The 19897-nt window shown below is 39.7% G+C and overlaps 1 protein-coding gene across 6 annotated transcripts in view; it reads right to left on the bottom strand.

Annotated features, from left to right (window-relative positions):
• The window catches only part of TLN2 (talin 2), a 307615-nt gene that overhangs the window by 112373 nt on the left and 175345 nt on the right, over positions 1-19897 (bottom strand). For all 6 annotated transcript variants that reach the window (XM_089671420.1, XM_089671426.1, XM_089671424.1 and 3 more), the window contains 10 exons: positions 17904-18017; positions 17521-17629; positions 11864-12072; positions 9901-9999; positions 9645-9812; positions 9188-9482; positions 8760-8926; positions 8548-8676; positions 7427-7540; positions 4461-4574 (listed from right to left, as the gene is read on the bottom strand). In XM_089671420.1, coding sequence (XP_089527546.1) covers positions 4461-4574; positions 7427-7540; positions 8548-8676; positions 8760-8926; positions 9188-9482; positions 9645-9812; positions 9901-9999; positions 11864-12072; positions 17521-17629; positions 17904-18017 — 1518 coding nt within the window. The remainder of the gene's footprint in view (positions 1-4460; positions 4575-7426; positions 7541-8547; positions 8677-8759; positions 8927-9187; positions 9483-9644; positions 9813-9900; positions 10000-11863; positions 12073-17520; positions 17630-17903; positions 18018-19897) is intronic.

Raw genomic sequence — 19897 nt, 5'->3', positions numbered from 1 at the left:
ACAAAGTCACAGCAGCAGAGATCCTTGCGTCAACATAGTTTGTGTTGATACAGGGATCTGTCAGCTTTTCTTTTATTCAACCAGCAAAAAAAAACAAAAAACAAAATACGAACCCCCCCCCCCCCCCCCCATCAACGAACATACCCTGCTTTACTTGTACAGCATTTCCACTGTGCCACTGGATACCACACAACCCCACAGCATAACACATCCAAGAGTTGGCAAGGAGAACTTTTTACATTTTTTTTTCCCTATAAAAGTAGCCACTAAGTTCTATTTTTGTTTTACCCAATAAAACAAAGGCTATTTGAGAGCAAATGCTGTGGTCCAAGCTTTTAGTGGCACCCTAGGTACGTTGATCTTTGTAAGGAAATCATAGGTAAGACAGTCTTTTAACGATGCTTTTCTGAAGATATAAATTGTGCCAGCAACAATGCATGCAGTTCTGTCTGAGATTGGTTTTCTTCCTGATATGGTCTTGACTTTGGTAGTTCTCGTTAGGCTCCATTTACAGTAGGTATTTTGGTGCATTGTCGATGCAGTGTGACAGAAAAGTCATCTTTGCAGCAAAACATGCTGCATATTATTTAATAACAAAAGTAAAACGCACATACAACACACTCATTAACTCACAGATTTAACTGAGGCGTTAACCCACATCTGTAATGATATTCCAGATTTTGAAATTGCAAGCAGGAAGTGCTTGAAGTGGTTCTACAGTCTAAGCATTTTTTACCTTAAAAATGTTTAAAAAAACAAAAAAAAATAAACACCCCACTACCTGCCCCCTTGTCCCTAAACAGTTATGTGCCTCCTCTCATGATCCAGCGCTGTCCCAGCTGCAGATCCGCTTATCCCTCTGGTCTCAAAGGCACAGGCTCCTGTTGCTGTCAGTCAAATTCTGGGGGGGGGGGGGGAGGGGAGTAGAGTGGCAGTGCCATGCTGTGTGTGCCTATGGACACAAAGCACAGGCCTTGCTGAAGGGGCACTCATAGGAAGGAGGGGACAGTGCTGGCAGGGGACTCAAGAAGAGAAAATAAGCACCTCTCTTGTGCAATACCATTGCACAGAGCAAGTATGTATAACATCTTTTACATTTTAAATTTTAAAAAAGCATGGTCCTTTACAATCACTTTAAATATTTTATTTATAGCTTTACCCTGTTTTTCTGCAATCACATTTTATATACACAACTGCAGCTCAAAGGCTTTTGTATATAAAAAGGTTTTTATTTTAGTCCTCATTTAGCTGCTTAGAAAAGTCGATAACTGTTGGCTGTATGTAAAACACCATAGAATGTTGCAATGGTCAGAGTATTTATTGCCTTCTCCTTACTGGCATTAAAGCTGCCCATTACCTTTTAAATGAAGGCAGATGTCCATGTGTGATCAAACTATCTTTGGACTCTTTAGCAGTGCACGGTTTGACAAAATGTTACTGAAACATACAGTAGTTAATCAGCTTGAACAGGCCATCTAGTTCAACTGACAGAAAAAAATAAAACCAATAGAAAACCTCCATATACAGAACTCTTACCACAGTTGATCCAAGGGCAGGTAAAAAAAGTCCCTATAAAGCACGGTCCAATTTGCACCTGTGGGGGGGGGGGGGGTGGGAGGAATCTTTCCTAATCCCCCAAATGCAATTGGATAGTCTTTGGATCAACAATCTCTGGTGTTATCTGTAATGTTAATATCCAGTTTTATTTTGTGCATTTAGGAATATATCAAGCTTGTTTTAAAAAACAAACTAGTTCCTGAGAGAGTCTATTCCACATTTTCACAGCTCTATGAAGAAGCCTTTCCATAAACTGAGGTTATATCTTTATTCCTCCAGAGTTCCTCCTTATCCTCTGTAATGACCTAAAAGTCAATAACTCAACACCAATTTCACTATATGAAACATTTATATATGGTCATCACTTCCCCCCTTTATTACCTATTCTCAAGAGATAATACATTCAGTTCAGACTCACCCAGTTTTACTCCTAGAATGTATAATGCATGCATATTTTTAGCCCCCAGACTTCCAGTAAGGACGTTATTCCACTACATAGCTTGGTGTCATTCGGAAACACTGAAAAGGTACTTTCAACCCCAAACTCTATAGCATTTATAAATAGGTTAACAAATAAGGGTCCAAACACTGAATTTTGGGGTACACATCTAATAAACATCAAACGTTTGATTCTTAATGAGTAAGAATCATTAAAGTAGAACTCTTGTCTAACACGATCTTTAAAATTTCCCCATACCTATGCTAACCGGTGTACAAAAAATGAGCATGTTTAACTGTTTTTAGCCTGTTCTGGTCGTGTAATATTGCAGCTCCGCCTGCCTCAGTCAGCAGCGGCTGCAGGGGAAAGAAGGAGGTGCAAACAGCTGGGACATGGGAGCCACTGGGTAACATCACCTTTCCCGGAATTCAGAGCCGTTATCATGGACTCCCTTCCTCTACCCTGCAGCTGCTGCTTAGTGACACAGAGGATCATGTGACTGAATCAGAGTGAGAAAAAGCTATTACACATATTGCACAATATAACTATCCATTCCATTTTTAGTAGGTTCTCTGAACCTGTATTTTATTTTCCTGAGAAAAAAAAAAAAAACAAGACCTGTTTGAGGAGGATACCCAAACATTTGCATATCATGTATCAGAAAGAACAGTAATCAACCTGCTAAACAACTGCTGTATAAAATCAATTAGCCATGTAGACTGTTTTCAGTCATTCTATGCCAATACCTCCCTTACAATAAAAGGGAGTATCAGTAAGGCTGGTTTCACACCGATGCTAGCAAAAACGCATATGCGTTTTTACCACCATTTGCCATGCTTTTTATGCATGGGACTCAAAAACACATTTGGTGAGTTTTTGCAGCATTTACCATTGATGTCAATGGGGAGGTGTTTTTTTGGTGCTCTTTTTTACCACAGTAAACCTGCACCAAAAATGCAGCAAGCAGGAATTTTAAAAAAAACAACAGTGAATATTTCCATAGGTATAAGCATTGAGTGGGAGGTCTTGGCATGCACAATTATACTAGCACCATCCCCAGGTAAGAAACATGTAGAGAAGCAAAAGTTTTTTTAAGTAATCTACCCCTCCCCCCCCAAAAAAAAAGAAAAAAAGGGGAGGGGAATCCTGGAGCAATGAGGACTTTAAAGGTGCTAATTTACTCTGCATAAATGCCCAAATTTATGGTAAAGAACTCCATAGGAATACGTCACTTTTTTTTCCGCTTTTTTTTAAAGCAAAAGCAGAAGAAAACCTGACCAGTGTGAAACCAGCCTAAAGCAGAATCACAAAATTAGAGATAGTACACATTTGCACTTGAAATGAGCAAAAATGGCTTCCCTGTTGCTATATTTATTTAAACGCTATATGCACAAAAAGTATTTTAAAATGTTCACACTGATAACATTCGTATGAAGTTGATTATATACACACACATCAGAATTACTTGGATTTCACAGAAGTAACAATTTATATATTGTAACTATTACTTAAGTAGAACATTGGTAGGTTATGGACATTCTAATAGTTATATATTCTTATCAAACAGTAAATAAACTTTAAAATTTAAAAATTTAAAAACTCCAGACACAAAAATGTTAATTTAAACGTATTCTTCATTAGCCACATAGGATATAAATCAACTTTGAGTGCGCCTAATGCCTTTACAAACAAGATATCATCTTGTAAACGTCAAAACGACATCATCAATTTGCTGCACTTTTGCTTTGGGACCCAGCAGAGTAAAACACACTATAGGCTGTCCGCAGTAAACAGAAGGGGGCAGACACAAGACCAGTCACCTTGCACAAGGAGAGTGAGCAGCAGTGACTGGTCTTTATTAAAAGCTCCTACACAGAGGCAAAGATTACATCACAGATCTGGAGGATATACACAAAGCATGCCAAGATTAAAGTGAGTATACAAATCACTTGCATTTAGACAATATTTGCTTTTCCCGGAGTTCAGCTTTAAAACTAGCCCTAATTGCCCTCTCTAGCTGCAAAACGTTTAATTCATCCTTGGTTTTCACTTTCTTGGTAGCTCAAATTTTCCTGCCAGCAGTAAAAGTAGGGGCAACCTTCTTATCTCCTGTGCAAACACAGGGCAGGAACACAGAAGATGAAAAAGAAGAATGCAGAGACCAGCCTTGAACAACTTCACAGCATTTTTTGTGACTTTTGAGGATAAATAGCTTCACTGTGGCTGTAACTAAAGAGGTCAGTGAGGGCTTACTTTATAGCATATTTAAAAATGATTAAAAGTTTTAACATGCCACAACAGTGGCCTCCTAAGGAAAGTGTAGGAGTGCTTTCTGTGCAGTGAAGAAAGTTTGTGTGTATGTGTGCTCATGTCAGCATCTGCAGTGAATAGTATTCAAGACAACATTAGTCCTTTGCTGTTAAGGGCTGCAGTGAAAACAAAATTGCGGGCAATATCTTCTCACCTGCAGGAAGTTCTGACTGGACACAATGAGAGCTAGCTGAGCGCTGAGATCTTCAGTCTGTGACTGGCTTCCCCTCACTCCTTGTACCAACTGAGGAATGTGGTCAGCAACAATCTGCAAGAAGCAGTCATTTAGAATGTTTCATCAGGACATTTAAACCACTAAAAATGCCCTCTATAGCAAAGAAATACATAGAGTTACACACACATACACACACACTCACATAAGGAGTGTTCAAACCGGGACTTTTGAGTTTATATAAAAAAAGAACAAATTTCAAGGAGTGGAGATTGCACTTAACGTTGGACATACCTCTCTGCTAAATTTATACACTTATTCCATCATTTAACTAATGCCAGGAAAGCTTCAGCGTAGAGAGATTTGACAGTACGCCTGAACCATCCTAGGACAGCCAGCTTCACTTTGTCATCATGGTGTTCACTGTTTCTACAAAAAGATTTGTCTCTTGTGCAATTTCACAACAGGTTATGCATCGATAATGCAGGATCAGGTGTTCCACGCGCTGAATGTTCACAGGAATGACTGTTGTGGGCCGGGAACCACCACGACCAGGATGCACGGCCATCTTTGAAACATTTACACCATTCAAATGTCTTATTGCATCTCATCACCCTACTGTGCTTGAAGTCTGTAGATATCTGCAGATTTTACTCCTTTGTTCACAAGAAACGTCATTACCACACTGTTCCATGCAAACACGAATACTGTTGTCTGCCATCTTGATTAGCAGTCTCCGGACTGGCCCGCGACATGTGGGTCACCTATCAGTAACAAGACACACTTCCCACTTACTACTGAGTGTATTACCGCCACGCCAACATCCCTTTTTATACCTGTAAAATTAAAAGTCCTGGTTTGACTTGAATGTCCCTTGTATTTTCTTGATAATAGATTTCCCATAGAAATTCTGTGTCTAAAACAGTTCAGCAGAACTTCCTTTTGCTTTTTGTAATGGAGAGGTCCCAAAAAGGAATAATGAATAATTACTCTTTTCAAGTGGAACTTTAGGTTACCATAAAAAAATGGGTGAACAGGCAGGATTTCTAATGCACAAGAGGCATGCTTTGTCTCTTGTGCATTAAAAGTGGTCTACCTGCCTATTCGCCCCTACACAGTGAGCTGTGCATGTGCAGCTCACTGTACAAATTCGGCAATGCTGAATTGACTGCACTCCCGCACATGCATGGGAGTGACACAATCTCCGCCCGGCAATCAAGACCTGGAAGCCAGCCGCTCAAAGATGTCAGCGACCAGCAGGGAGCTTTGGGATGTCGCATTGCTGGACAAAAGGTGAGCATAGTGAGCTTTAAGAAAAGCTAGTCTTTCTAGCACTCTCCTTCAAACAAATTAGTAAAGGCCTCAAATGAAGATATCCAATATTTTGACACTTTAAGGGCATGATCTGGTGTAAGGAATGACAAGGCTATCATTCTCTATGGCCAGGCCCAGAAAACATTCAAACATTTCAGAGAAAACCCCATGTCAAGCAATTTCAGAGGATAACCCAGGCCAGGTAAAGGAAACACATTTGTCTGCATCTGAAGCTTGACATTTTACTAGTAAATGAGAGGAGCGCACAAGGTTGGGATGCCAGCTCTTCCTAAACTTTACTTTATTATGCATCAATACATAAAGAGTTAGTTCACCTTTACCAAAAACTGATTATGCACATAAGGGGTGCCTGTAGATGAAAACAAACTGTGCAGCTTTGAGCAACATTATAATGCCCTTGCTATAGGTGTAGGCCATTTACATACATCTTGAAGCCTGTCCAAAAAACTCCCATAGATGACATCATCCTGTTCTCCCTTGTTGATGGGCTGTTGCTAAGACAATTCCAGCCATTACAGCACACCTTCCCCATCACAGGAGTGAGCTCTCAACCTCCTGCACATGAGTGATCTGCTATCTTCATCGTCGAAACATCACTAAACACAAAGCTACCGCAACAGTCAAGACAAATCGCATGCAATGGGGTGTGAATCGGTTGGGAGTGTCTTAGCTACTTACTAGCATCAGGACAGGATAATGCCATCTCTGGGAGTTTTTCAGCTGGGCTTCAGGAGGTACTGTATTTAAAAGGACCTATAACAAGGACACTGACTTTTGTCAGAGCTGCACAGTTTGTTTTTATCTGCAGACACACCTCTGCATAGGCAGGTTTTCGGTTAAAAGGTGAACCAACCCTTCATGCCCTTCTAGAGTAATTTTCTCACTTTTTGCACATGGTAATAGCTGCATTTTTGGCTATAAAATTTACATAAACCCCCCACCCAGAACATTATATGTTTCCTGAACATTAGAGGTTTATATTCTACAAAGATGGCAGTTGCAATTATAATATTTGCGAAACTGTTCATCCTATCTTGATGCACTAAAATGAATTTTATAACACGAATGCAATTTAATCCTCTGTTTTTTGAACAAAATAATAAAATGAGAGTGTGTAGAGTAAATAGATACATGTGTCAAGCCCCAAACTGTGTGCACCCAAAAATGCCAAAAAAAAAATATACATGTTAGCCAAAATTTCCAATAGGCATTACTTTAAATGCCTTTGCAACGCAACATCTGCAATTACAGGTGTATACAGGGCAATGAGTTTACTTTTAGTTGATGGCTGTGTGGAAACACCACACTGGCTGTACAACCACCCGATTCACTTTTACATTACAGCCAGAAACTGGCTAGAGCGCAAATACAAACTTTCTTGTCTTAAACCTTTCATTCTCTGGATATTTGTACTATGTCCAAAGAGGCAAAGTGGTAAAAAACAAAACTAAAACCTGTATTGAAACTAGCTTCAAACAGTTTATTATGCTACTTTTTTTTTGGTTTTTAAATCACTATATAAAAATGTTATTTGTTGCTTTTGGATATTTTTTTTTTTAGTTGGAAGTAAACTCTGGTGTTGGTCAGGAAATAAATGTTCTAAGCCCAATTACCTTGCAGCTTTGAACCAGTTGTTGATGGGCTGCTACATTCTTATTGGAGACGGAGGCATTCTGTGAGGCTGCTATGGTCTGGGTAGCAGCAGCTGCAGCTTGTTTAGCAGCAGCCTGTAAACAGAAAAGAGATTTCAAATGTGAGCAAATTCAGCACAGTAGAAATGCGTATCTTACCCCAAGAACAAATATGTAACGTAATGCATTGCCAGTCCTTAGATGTAATGGCTGTATTCATCTTCTTCTTTCTGGCTTATATTCACCATGTGATCGGACCAATAGTACATTTCCTGCCTTTGAGTGACAATTCTTACTCATTGTGCAGCATCTGTGGAGGTGCACTGTGTCACCCAGAGACAGGAAGCGTGCAAGCACTACAGAACATCTCACCCTCTCCTCATCACAATACAAGGGGAGGTGTTTGTAGTCCCCAGATTGCTGGGAATAATGCATACCAATAACATTAAGCACAGCAAAGCACATGAAGTTATCAGTTTTCAAGATTTCTGGCAGGATCAACATTTTCCCACTTCTCAAACAGATGTAACAAAACACTATCACAGTGATATATTTAACAGAACAAAAGGGAACAAATAACCGTTGAACTGAAACATGCCTTCTAATTCTGGTACAATGGCCTGGAAATTCCTCTGTTCTTTAAGTGCATGTTCTGTTTCTAATTTGATTATCTATGGTGTGGGGTACCAGAGCAAATTTGTAAGTATAAATGTCATTGTGTAAGGCACTAAACCATATATCCAATTTGTCCTAGATTTCACATATCCCTGATGCATTTACCTGACAATCAAAAATAAAGGAAAGCCCATTTGAAAATACAAATATAATACAATATATGCTTTCTGAGAATTTAACTCTTACTCACAAAAATATGAGTCATTCATAAAATATATCAAACTCATAACACAAAAAGACACCAGCTGTCAGCAGTAATAATAATATAATATAAGGTGTCTCCATCCACTTATAATAAGCAGTTTCATATGCAAAATGTAACCTTGTATCTGGATTATGACATATAACAAACCTCTGTTGAAGCTTATAACAGACCCTTCCCATTTAAATGCTGGAGATTTAATCGTGGTAAATATATGGTTCCTCACCTCAAGCCTGTTTACAATCTTCTTCTTAATGGCATTCTGGGCTGCTGCATTAGTAGCCACTCGAAGTCCCTCTGCTGCTTCTCTAAGCCGCTGTTGCTGATCTTCACTCTCAGGATTGGCGGCAGCTCCCTAAAATGAGTCAAGCTTGTCATTTGTGTAGCCAATCAAATTGTTCGGCAAATCCACTATATGCATTTTGCTAAAATGTGTACCTTTGCAGCCTCCACCATACGAGCTGTAGAGTCAGCCAGCAGCTTGGCAGCTGCAAGTAATTTCTTGGAATTATCCATATCTAGCTCAGCCTCTGCATCTGATCTCATTGCATTCACAAGATCTGAAGTAGCCTGGGCCAACACTCGAGCTTGCCGCACCATTTCTCCTGTAATTAAATGTAAAGAACATATTTAAACCCACATAGGAAAATAAAGCTTTGACGGTTACACAGCGAAAATAAATCACTTGTTAATTAGCAAAAAGGAAACCATTTTGTTTTAAAAATGTTATTAGCATTTTGACACATGGGGAAAGAAGGAACCAGGGAAGGCAAAATATATGCATTTTAAATTTCAGCTTTGATTATACCACATGCTCATACACAGAAAAGACTTTCAATCAACATCAAGGTAATGACTCCACTAACCTGCATCACCCATAGAGCTGAATATACTTTCTGTGACTGACATTATTGTATCTGTAGCCTGGTCATAACGTCCAATGGGTTCCCCACGACTAGCAAACTGGCGGACATGTTGCAGAAGGTCATTGAGTGCTTGGCTGACCACACTAGCAGCTGCACTGACCTGCTTCAGTAGTTCAATATCTTCAGTGGCTGACTGACATGCACGTACACAGTTCTCTACTGATCGGTCCACCAACTTTCCAGCCTCAATCAACTGCTCCTGACACACAGGCGAACTAATAGTTGGACTAACTACCTGCAAAAGAACAGCACATGTAAGCCAATGGTACAACACAGCTACTTGTGTAGCACAAATATGTGACATAGAAATGCAAAAATTAAAATTTATATAAAACTATAAAACATTTTACTCTTGTAATCAAAAGGCATGATATGCAGAATCTACTATGAAGCTCACCTTAGCACAGGCCACCAGCTGGGAGGTAGAGAGGGCACACTGTGTAGCAGCAGCAATCACTCTGTTCTGCAGTACTGTGTCTTCAGTCACCTGCGCTACATTCTTGGCCTTCAAGACTAGCATGGCAGCTGCATTGGCTACGGCTTTTGCCAGGCTCATTAACACATCCTAGGGCATATAACAGTACAGAATGTTAAAAAAAAAAAAAAAGAAATGAAAGGGGCTGAAATAATCTTTGCCACCAGTCCTTGGGTACCTGGAACCTCTCGTCTGCTTCATTTTCTCCAATCTGTCGCAGAAGGTCTCCACTTGCTTGTCCAATACTTCCAGCTGCCGTAAGAACAGTTTGACGGGGCTGTGAAGGATATAAATACAAACAGTATATAGTTCACTGTTAAGGCGAGTTCTTGATGCAGCCTATCACTGACAGACATGACTTGTACACTGTACAAAGATATGTGCCAAAGAAGAAATAATCTAATGTACTAGATAGCAACAAACATTGAAGCAAATTTATGCAGGAGTCCAGCATACAAATAATGTGAGGGAGAAGAAGAAAAAAAAAATCTGCCCATTTTTGGTATTACAGTCTTGAATAAGCATTCTCAATAGACAATTTAAGAGATTAGAAAGGATGCACGTTTTCTGGCTCTAGGACAGTTTGCGCACTGCTCTTCCTCCTGCCACACTACCCTAAACAGAAGTCCTTACAGTAGGAGTATGAGTAGAGTGCTCGAGTGTAGGAGAAAACTGGACAAAAAAACCTAGTGAGATTATTGAATCATAACTGCACGTTAAACTGTTCACTAATATTCATGGCCAGCTTGACTGTACTTTGCTAATAGTGTAGCTACACACCAGTGTTCCTTCAGTATGATATATTAGATCAGCAATATTTACAAATAACTATGTAGTCTATATGCAACCCCATAGGCACTTGCATGTCATTGTTCATAATGAAATGTTCTGATCTAACAGATCAAATCTGAGAAAATTGTAAAGTTGTGCACATGTGCTACAATCTGATTATATAAACCCATTTAGATAGAACAACAGCTTTCAGTTATGAGGACCTTTAGGGTTACACAAAAAAAATGGAAACACTACATGATTTACAGATATGAAAGTGACGCGTTGAAAGTGGAAGCGCTGTAACATTCAATTTCTTCTGTGTAATGAGACAACTAGCTAACAGGTGGGAAGTTTCCCTTTCATCATTCACTGCGTACGCTGCTAGTAATATGGACTTATGTCAGAGCTTACTGAACTTCAAAGAGGGAAAATTGTTGGTGCCCTATGGAAGCCAATGTGAATGCTAAAGCAACATGAAACTGCTTAAAGCGTCAAAAGAAAGCAACTCTGATGTAGAGACAACATGCTACATTTAAATTGATTCTAAACCTCTACATTTTTTGTTTTTTTAATAACAAACATGGTATATTTGCCAGCTCAGTACAAGAGTTTTGCACAGAGCAGCCAGATCCTCCTCTTCTGGGGGCCTTCCCCAGCGCTCCTGACTTGTCCCCCCTGCAGAGTACCCCATTCGAGTAAGACACTTGCTAAGGGGGTGTACTGTCACAGACTCACCCCCGAGCCCTACTACCTGTGTTCATAGACAAAAAAAGAGCTTTGCCCCTCCCCTTGCATCTTTGTCATAGAATTTGATTGACAGCATCAGAATCAAATGGCTGTTGCTGCTATCAATCTTCCCTCTGAGGAGGGGGGGGAAGACGCCGCACTCGTGTACAGCACTGGATCAAGATCAGGCTCAGGCAAGTATAAGGAGGGGCTGGGGGGTATCCTGGACAAAGGAGGTTTTTTACCTTAATGCAGAGAATGCATTAAGGTAAAAAAACCTTAAGGTTGTAGAACCGCTTTAATTTAGTTCTCAGTTTGAAGCACATGTACATGAGCCATTACAAAGCAGGATCGTTAAACAACTCCATTGTTAATAAATGGTGCAGTACACATGGGTAACAACTACATCATTTATGTGCTACACATGCATCACATAGGAAGCATATATTATGAAAAATGAAACATTTTCAGGAGTGTATATGAAGCCTTATTTGTTGCCGCTCAAAGTAAGCTGGCATAACCACGAGAAATTCTGTACTATTCTCATAGTTGTTGTCCCTATAAAAACCTCTCTGCTCAGATTTATCAGTGTGGTTTTTGAAACATACATCAAAAAATCAATTAAGGCGTACAGTACAGACCTCTCCTGAAGATGGCTGGACAGCAGTAAGCAGATCTGACACAGCCCCAGCCAGTGTCCTTGCAGCTCCGAGTAACTTTTCCCCACTTCCGACCTCATCCTCCATTAGAGCAGCCAACAACTTTACGCCTTTGGACATCTCCGTCAAATTAGAAGAAATTGTGGTGATTGCACAGCCCACTGCTGTATAATCAGTTTCAGCTGGATCCCCTAAAAACATAGAGCAAACTATTCAAGTACTGCTTTGTAAACAGCAAAATCACAAAATTCACATACACTGAAATAAAATAGGATTTTTGCACTCACAGTAAAATCCTTTTCCTGCAGTCAACTGAGGGACACAGGAAGTCTTAAAGTGGTTGTGAAAGCTCAAGGTTTTTCACCTTCATGCATTCAATGAATGAAGGTAAAAAATCTTGTGTGCAGCAGCCCCTCATATTTACCTGAGCCCCATCAAGATCCAGTGATATGCACAAGAGCCTCGGCTTTCCGAGGACTCTCCCTTCACATTAGCTGAGATAGCAGCAGGAGCTACTGGCTATCAATCACAGCCATTGAGCCAATGAGCGGGGCGGGGCAAAACCACGTTTGTGTGTGTGAATGGACATGCAGAGTAGCGGCTTGGGAGAGAGCCTCTCGGGTGCCCCCATAGCCAGGAGCGCCAGTGGGGAACCCAAGAAGAGGGGGATAGGGGCTTCTCTGTGCAAAACCATTGCACAGAGCAGGTAAATATAACCTGTTCAAGATTAAAACAAAAGTTCTGTTTTAAAAAATATAGGCTCACAATAGCTTATAACCACGTGCTTGTGTGTTGGTGAATTCAAGTAAATTGAAATAAATTAAATAAAATATAACATTAAAATTGATAAGCAGCTGTTATAATAAGAATAGATAAATGGATGTATGAATATAATGTATCCTCCTCATAAAACAGCACTCATCTATATATAACAGATATATTGTAGAGAACAAACAAATAATTGAAAATATATAAATAAAATAAAAAGATGATAGTTCTTCCACCAAGGTGTAATAGTCTGTTTACACAAAGTCAAGTCCAGCTTATTTATTTCTCCAAGGGCAATCGCTGTTTTGCAATAAGATTCACTTCAACACCTCTGTACTATTACAGTGATCAGCACCCCATCAAAGTGAACACTCATTATCAGATTGTGGTAAATAACCAGCATTATGAATATCCTCCTCATAACCTCACCAACCGCAACCAGTCAGGTAAGTATCACGAATCAGATTAAGGTGGATAATCAGCAATGTAAAAAATCCTCCTCCTGAACTCATCAGCAAATATCTCAGATCCAGTGCATAAGTAGAGAATGAGAATAAACCACATAGTGTGACTCTGTATAAAAACCTTTATTGCCACTAACCCCCTTTAAAAATTACTCACATTCAATAAAATACAATGCGCATTAAACTATGACAATGGTCACCGCGTATGCAGTGTCTGCGGCATCTCACCACGCACAGCACCGGTATTACACTTCTGCGTGTGGGAGGTCCCACACTGCAGGTGAACGTGCTAACATCACGGATGGTTATGTCCTGATGCGTTTCGCCATTACGACTTCCTCTGAGGGCGTGGCCATAAGTGAGAACGAGCGGCCTTATAAAGCACAGCTCAATTAACCATTTAATCATTCAAGCCAACATTGCAGAAATAGATAAGGTGGACTGGACTTTGTGTAAACAGACTATTACACCTTGGTGGAAGAACATCTTTTTATTTTATTTATATGTTTTCTATTATTTCTGTTTGTTCTCTACAATATATCTGTTATATATAGATGAGCGCTGTTTTATGAGGAGAATACAATATACTCGTACATCAATTTTAAAGTTCTGTTTTCTCTCATTCATTGAAGGACACCCAAAGACAGTTTAACTGGGTGGGCAACACACCAAACAAATGCCAACAAGCCTAAGAAAACAACAGAACTTGGAACTGCCTGAAGAATCTTTTGCCCTAAACTGGCATCAGATAAAGCCTGAACATCCACTGGGTAAAACTTAGAGAACATTTGATCAGAAAATCAAAAGGCCCAAGAGGCACACACGGACCTAGCCAAGTGCGCTCTGACAGAAGTTAACCCTTAAAGCAGACCCCCTTATATTAAATCACCAAAATCAAATACACTCTTAGGCTACAAAGAAAAAGAAATCTGCTCCCCATTAAAAGCCTTGTGTATGTTTATTGACCTTTTTTCAGGGGAGAAGGGTGGCTGGTGGGAGGGTTTGCTTTAAGGCCATAAGCCTGAATAATGGTCTGTCTGAGCCACCTAGAGATGGTGGAGAGAGTAGCTGGCAAACCCTTGTGGGGATGGAATCCGTCTTTTTGAAAGATGCAGTAGCTGGGAGATACGCTCAGAGTCCAAACCACATACAGACAGTAGACATTAATCTCCTTTTAATGAACTGGGGTTGAACAGAGGATCGAAAGAACGTTGTCCTAGTTTAGGTAGAAGGCATGCCATTGCCTCAGGTAGGAGTTCTGGGAATCAATACCCGCTTGTTCTTCTGTAAAACCAAAAAAGGGTTCCAGTTAGGTTCTGGCAGGATAAGGCAACCCACTCAGATACTAGCTGCACGGGGTGATGGCAACAAGAAAGACCACCTTGTGCATGAGACATGGATGTCTAATAAGTTCAAATGGTTGGTTTTTTTCTCACTTTTTTTTTTTTTTTTTTTAGTGCAGTGAGAGAACAAGATTCAGATCCCAAAGAGTCACCAAGCGAGTGAACAGGGGAAGCTACATAACAAACTAGACCTTGAGACACAAAATCTGAATGAATTGGAGAGCCCATGGAGTATCTCCCAGGAATTGTAGAAGGCCAGAGTACCAAATCCGCCTAAACCAATCTGGAGCATTCACCAAAATGCTCTCCTCCTCGATCCTGTAAAGCCGACAAGGGAAAGTTTCAAAGAAGCAAAAAGGTGTAGATCAGGGTGTATTGATCCCACATAGCCATCAAAGCACTTATGCTAGAGGAAAGCTGTACCTGGAATCAAACCTGTCCAGTTTTTAGAGTACAAAGGTCCAGGATTCTCCAAAAGTTGGGATGGAAATCCAACCCCAATTCCAAAGCTGGATTCCTAAACTGCCACCAAGCCAAGCACAACCATGTCCTCAGTGCAAAATGAATCAGACTTGACTGACTTGTGAAAATGGGAATGCCTCAAAAGGAGGCTATTGTCAGACTCGGGAGTTTCAATCACAAAATTGAAAGAGGACATGAGTCTTGAAGCGAGAGTTTACAATTTCAGCAAGGGAAGAAAAATGATGGCCTGAGCTGTATCGTGGACAAAACCCAGGTATTTCAAGGGATAAGTCATGACAGGCACTGATTTCTGAAAGTTCAAGATCCAACTGAATTGTTGCAATATTTGCAGAGTCAATGCAACATCATCCGACAGAGCATGTACCATTTTCTCAGTAGGTCATTTAAGTATTCCACAATGGTGATACTCAGAGCGAAGCAGGGCTACAACTGGGGGCAGAACCTTGGAAATATGGGGTCATGTAAGTGCATGTCCTTGAAGTCCACAAAAGCCAGGAGGTCTCCCTAGCAAAGGGAGACAAAAAACCTGGAGAATTACTTTGGAAATGTCTGAGCTCAAACTAAGGCAAATCGAAGATAAGCCAGGTGCCCCCTTTTGAATTTGGGAACTAAGAAAAGGTTAGAGTAAGGGAGAACTCACTGAATTGTAAAACACCTGTCCCATTCACAATGCAATGCAGCCCAGAGCTGCAGCTGCATGCTGCCATAAAATGTGCAGACATGCTGCATTATATCGCAGGGTGCTTTACAAAATCACATGGTGTGGCTGTATAGCAACATGAATTTGAAATTTTGTACACTTCCAAAAAAAACAAAAAACAAAAAAAAATAAATAAAAACAAAACAAAACAAAAAAAAAAACGGAGTGCATCGCCCCCTACCACAGTTGGGAAAGGACAGCTGCCAGAGAGGCAAAGTGCTCCAGCAGCTGTCAGTTGTGTGAATTCACCCTAAAACCCTGGAAACCATTCTGCAACAGGAACTGGTGCAAAGACCTACTGACCCAGAAGACCCAAAAATGCTAACTGTAGGGTCTGCTGATCTGTTCAGTGACACAGTAAACTTGATGCAATAAACTGGGGGGGGGGGGGTGAAACTCCAGCTTGTAGAAAATAGAGACCACCTCCCTCACCCAAGTATCTGAGATACAAGCTGTGTAAGTGTCTGTGAAAGCTAACAGAAGTTTTGCCTCTGGCAGCATGCACAATTGTAGTATAAAACTACTCCCATTAGCTCTAAACATATGATCAAAGGATCAGCTGTGGTAGTGACAAGATCCCTTTAACTAACCAAACTTATGAAGTACTGAACTGTGTGCATTGCTGTTTTCCTTACAGAACAAGCCTGTGTACATATAAAAATTCAGAGTTCTTTTATCCTTGCAGGAAAATACTTATTCACCATACTGTTGGTTTAAATGCAAGACACTGTAAATTAGTTCACTTAAGGCAGCAAGGCTGTGGTCTGAAGATTACTGATTAACCAAATGTAAAATAGCACATGAACAGTACCCACTAGCACGCAATGACAAAATGTTCTTCAATAAGCTAGAGGTACTTTTTATTTTTTAATGAAAACCTTTCTCATACTTGAAAATTGAGCATTGAAACGCAAACAAACATTTGTTTTGCCATCATGCACTGCTTTTATGCATAAGGCTGCAAATCACCTTGACTTTACTGAACTGGAAATATTATCCGTTTAGCAATGTGAACCTTCAAGGCACATATTCCTGATCCTATCCATTGGCACCCCTTAGTCTCCTTGCTGTCTGAGACAGAGAGACACTGAAGCTGAAAAGTAAATGGCAAGACTGGGGTTGTTTAGATGATGCAGGCTCCTTCACATTTCATATTATCAGTCTTCAGAAGACACAGAGCTCATTCACAATTATATGCTTGAGGCAGAAGGCCAAAAGTGACCAGCAGCTTCATAGAAAACCTGTAATGAAAATACCTGTTCCTTGGCTGTCTTCAAAAGACTTTGGTACCTCCAGATTCATTGATCCAGAACAAACATGCAGATTAGCAACTCTAAATTTCCTGATCTGCACACTTTTTACAGTTCAATATCGTAATGGCAGTGAAAGCCAGAAAAGTAGAATTTTCACAACGATGTTTGCAATGGAGCCAATGTTTTCTCAGCACACATTTCTAATGCAGTAGAAAAAAATTATTTTCAAGCATAATAAGAATGGGGCTCCTGTGAGTTAAGGTGTTGCAACACCAGTATTGTCTATGATCTATTTTTTTTTTTTCACGCAAATGAAAAGTGGGGTTGTTCCCTGTGACCAACAGTGCAAGATGGCATTTTACAGAAATGTGGCAGAGTGAGTGACCATTATAGCTATCAAATTAAGTCACTTGGCAGAAAGAAGAAATCCAATAAACTCAGAACTCTGCAAATGTATTCTTGATCAGTGAAGCAGAAAAGCACTGAAGCAAGAGGATCAGTACTACAGAGAGGGAACAAGCATTTAAAGAATGAGGGGTCAGAACTGGCAGTGTCTAGATATCTGTCAGCAACAGTTTCCTTAATTAAATTCTCCAGGGCACAGATTATAGTTGTTTAGTAAATATACCTGCAGTCAGGTTCACGACTGATGCTGTTCCCGCAGTAATGGCATCCACCTGGGAGTGAATCTCATGTTTTGACTCGTCTACTTTGTTTTGAATCCAGACCCTGGAAGCCTAAAATATAAAATAAAAACTGTAAAAGCCAAAACCCAAAACTAGTATTATATCCAAATAAAAAAAAATAAAATAAAACAAAAAAAAAAAACTTAAACAAGCAAGCATGTTTACATTATACTACAGGGCCCAGATGTTCCCAAGGATTGTGCAGATGACAGAACTGCAATAGATTCAGTTCAGATCCTCCCCTCAAACATGTAATCTTGTCATTAAAATATAGTCATCTATGTATATGTAAATGAAGAAATCACTTTTATTAAATCCACCTTACCATGTCATGTCCCAGCGGCGGCAGATTGTCCACCTGGCTCAGATCATCATGTGCTTGTTGAACTGCATGCATGCTGGTGTTAATGGTTCCCATAAGAGCCTGCTGAGCTGAAGTCTGTACAGGAAGAAACAAATTAATTTCCAACAGAAAGCTGCTCTTTTCTTTCACATATTGCTATCTGACCAAATTTCAACTCATGTAATGAAGGCAAAGAACATTTCACAGACCCCCACCCCCCAACCTTTTATTAGGTCAAGTTTCCTTAAATAGTAAATTGCAAATCTACACACTGACAGCTGTTATGCCTCATTTCTTATACATTTTTTTTACCTTACAGCATTACCCATCAAATGTATCCAATAAGCAGGAACAGAGCAAATGTGTTTTCTTTGATCCCATAGTATACACATGCTTACAGATTACTGAAAATATTTCTTGCTGTGCCTTTTAACTTGATGGATTCATTATTTTTGCTTAAGATAAAAAGTAGGTTACGAGACAAATTATTCTGTTAATTAGTGTTGACATATGGAGGGGCTGTTTAGGATCAGATTAATTGAAAGGATGAGCAAAACTAGGCATTTAATAAGCCAGTGACTTGCACTGAATAGATTCACAATGTTCCTCTACAAATCAAACAAGCAAACTGCAGAGAAACAGGTGAGGGGAGCAGAAACCAGAGGTAGAACTTGACAAACCCTAGATTCATACCTAAGCATTTTCCGCAGCGTTTTGTGTTTTCCAGAAACGCACTACAATCCATTTAACATGATTTCCTATGGGGCACGTTCACATCTCTGTGTTGTCACCTGGTGCGGTTTTTTGGAAAGGGTCAGGAACTTTTTTTAAATGCAAAAAGTTGCATTTTTGGTTCTATAGGCTTCAATGGAAACGCTGCAGAAAAGCATTTAGTGTGTTTTTGATGCAACAAGAAAAAAACGCAAAAAATGCATAAAAAATGCACTGCAGAAACGAATGAAACGCAAACTGCATAGGTGTGAATCTAACCTAATACACAGAGGGGCTAAACACAATGCATAAAACATACTGAGGAATAAGCAGAACAGATTACTGATAAGAAATAAAGAACCCTAGTTCAAGGTGTACCCAAATTTCATTAAAAAAAAAATAATTTAAAAAATGTTTTTAAAAAAAAGGTAATGTTTTGTGAAAAAAATAACACAAATTGCTAATGACAAAAGCTGTGTGAAACCAGGAGTATGACAAATATAGATGCTAGCCCTGGTAAAAACATTAAAGTATGGGGTTTTCTGTAGAGCACTGTACTATCCAACACATTTTTATTTTTTATAGAAACATATACAGTTTAAATAAATTATATTCCTTAAGTAGTTATAAACCCTTACATATACCAAGTGAAGTGAATAATGTTAAAAAATAAAATACCAAGAATTTTTTTTTTTTTTTTTTTAAATATGTTCTGGAAATTGAAAAAGAAAGCCTTGAAACAGTCTGATCCTCATTTAAAAACAGTTTGTGTATTTTAACACTTTCGCAGAGGGTGTGAAAATGTGACAAGCAGACTCCTGCCTGTCAGGTGGAAGCATTTGGACAGCTGCAGTGCCGCTCGATTGCATCTACACACCCCAGGTAACAGCGCGGGCTCTTATGTATGCAGGGCTTCACTTGACTATCTGCGGGCCAGGGACCAGTATAGTGGTTAGCCGATGGATGAAGGGGATGGAGGAGAGCGGAAACAAGTCTGCTCTCCTCCCCTCCTTGTTTTTGACCCAGAAAGTGACATGTTTGATGTCACTTCCAGGTCACCATGTCAGTTTCCTCAGCAAGTATGGCTGGGAAAGAATGTATTGCAATTAAATATGCATTGCACTGCATTCAGTGCAGCACAAAAGAGACATCCAGGGTCTAAACATTAAAGAGAACCTGCCGCCAAAAAAAATCATCACATAAGAGACACAAAGTTAAGCAAAAAAAAAAAATGTATAAATTGTAAAAAAAAAATTAAGTTACAC

Source organism: Staurois parvus, unplaced genomic scaffold (genome assembly GCF_062004578.1).
Source record: "Staurois parvus isolate SC_StPar_1 unplaced genomic scaffold, SC_StPar_1.0 ptg000105l, whole genome shotgun sequence".
Lineage (NCBI taxonomy): Eukaryota > Metazoa > Chordata > Amphibia > Anura > Ranidae > Staurois > Staurois parvus.
The sequence above is the reverse complement of the archived record's forward strand: the minus strand, read 5'-3'. Positions and strand labels throughout refer to the sequence as shown.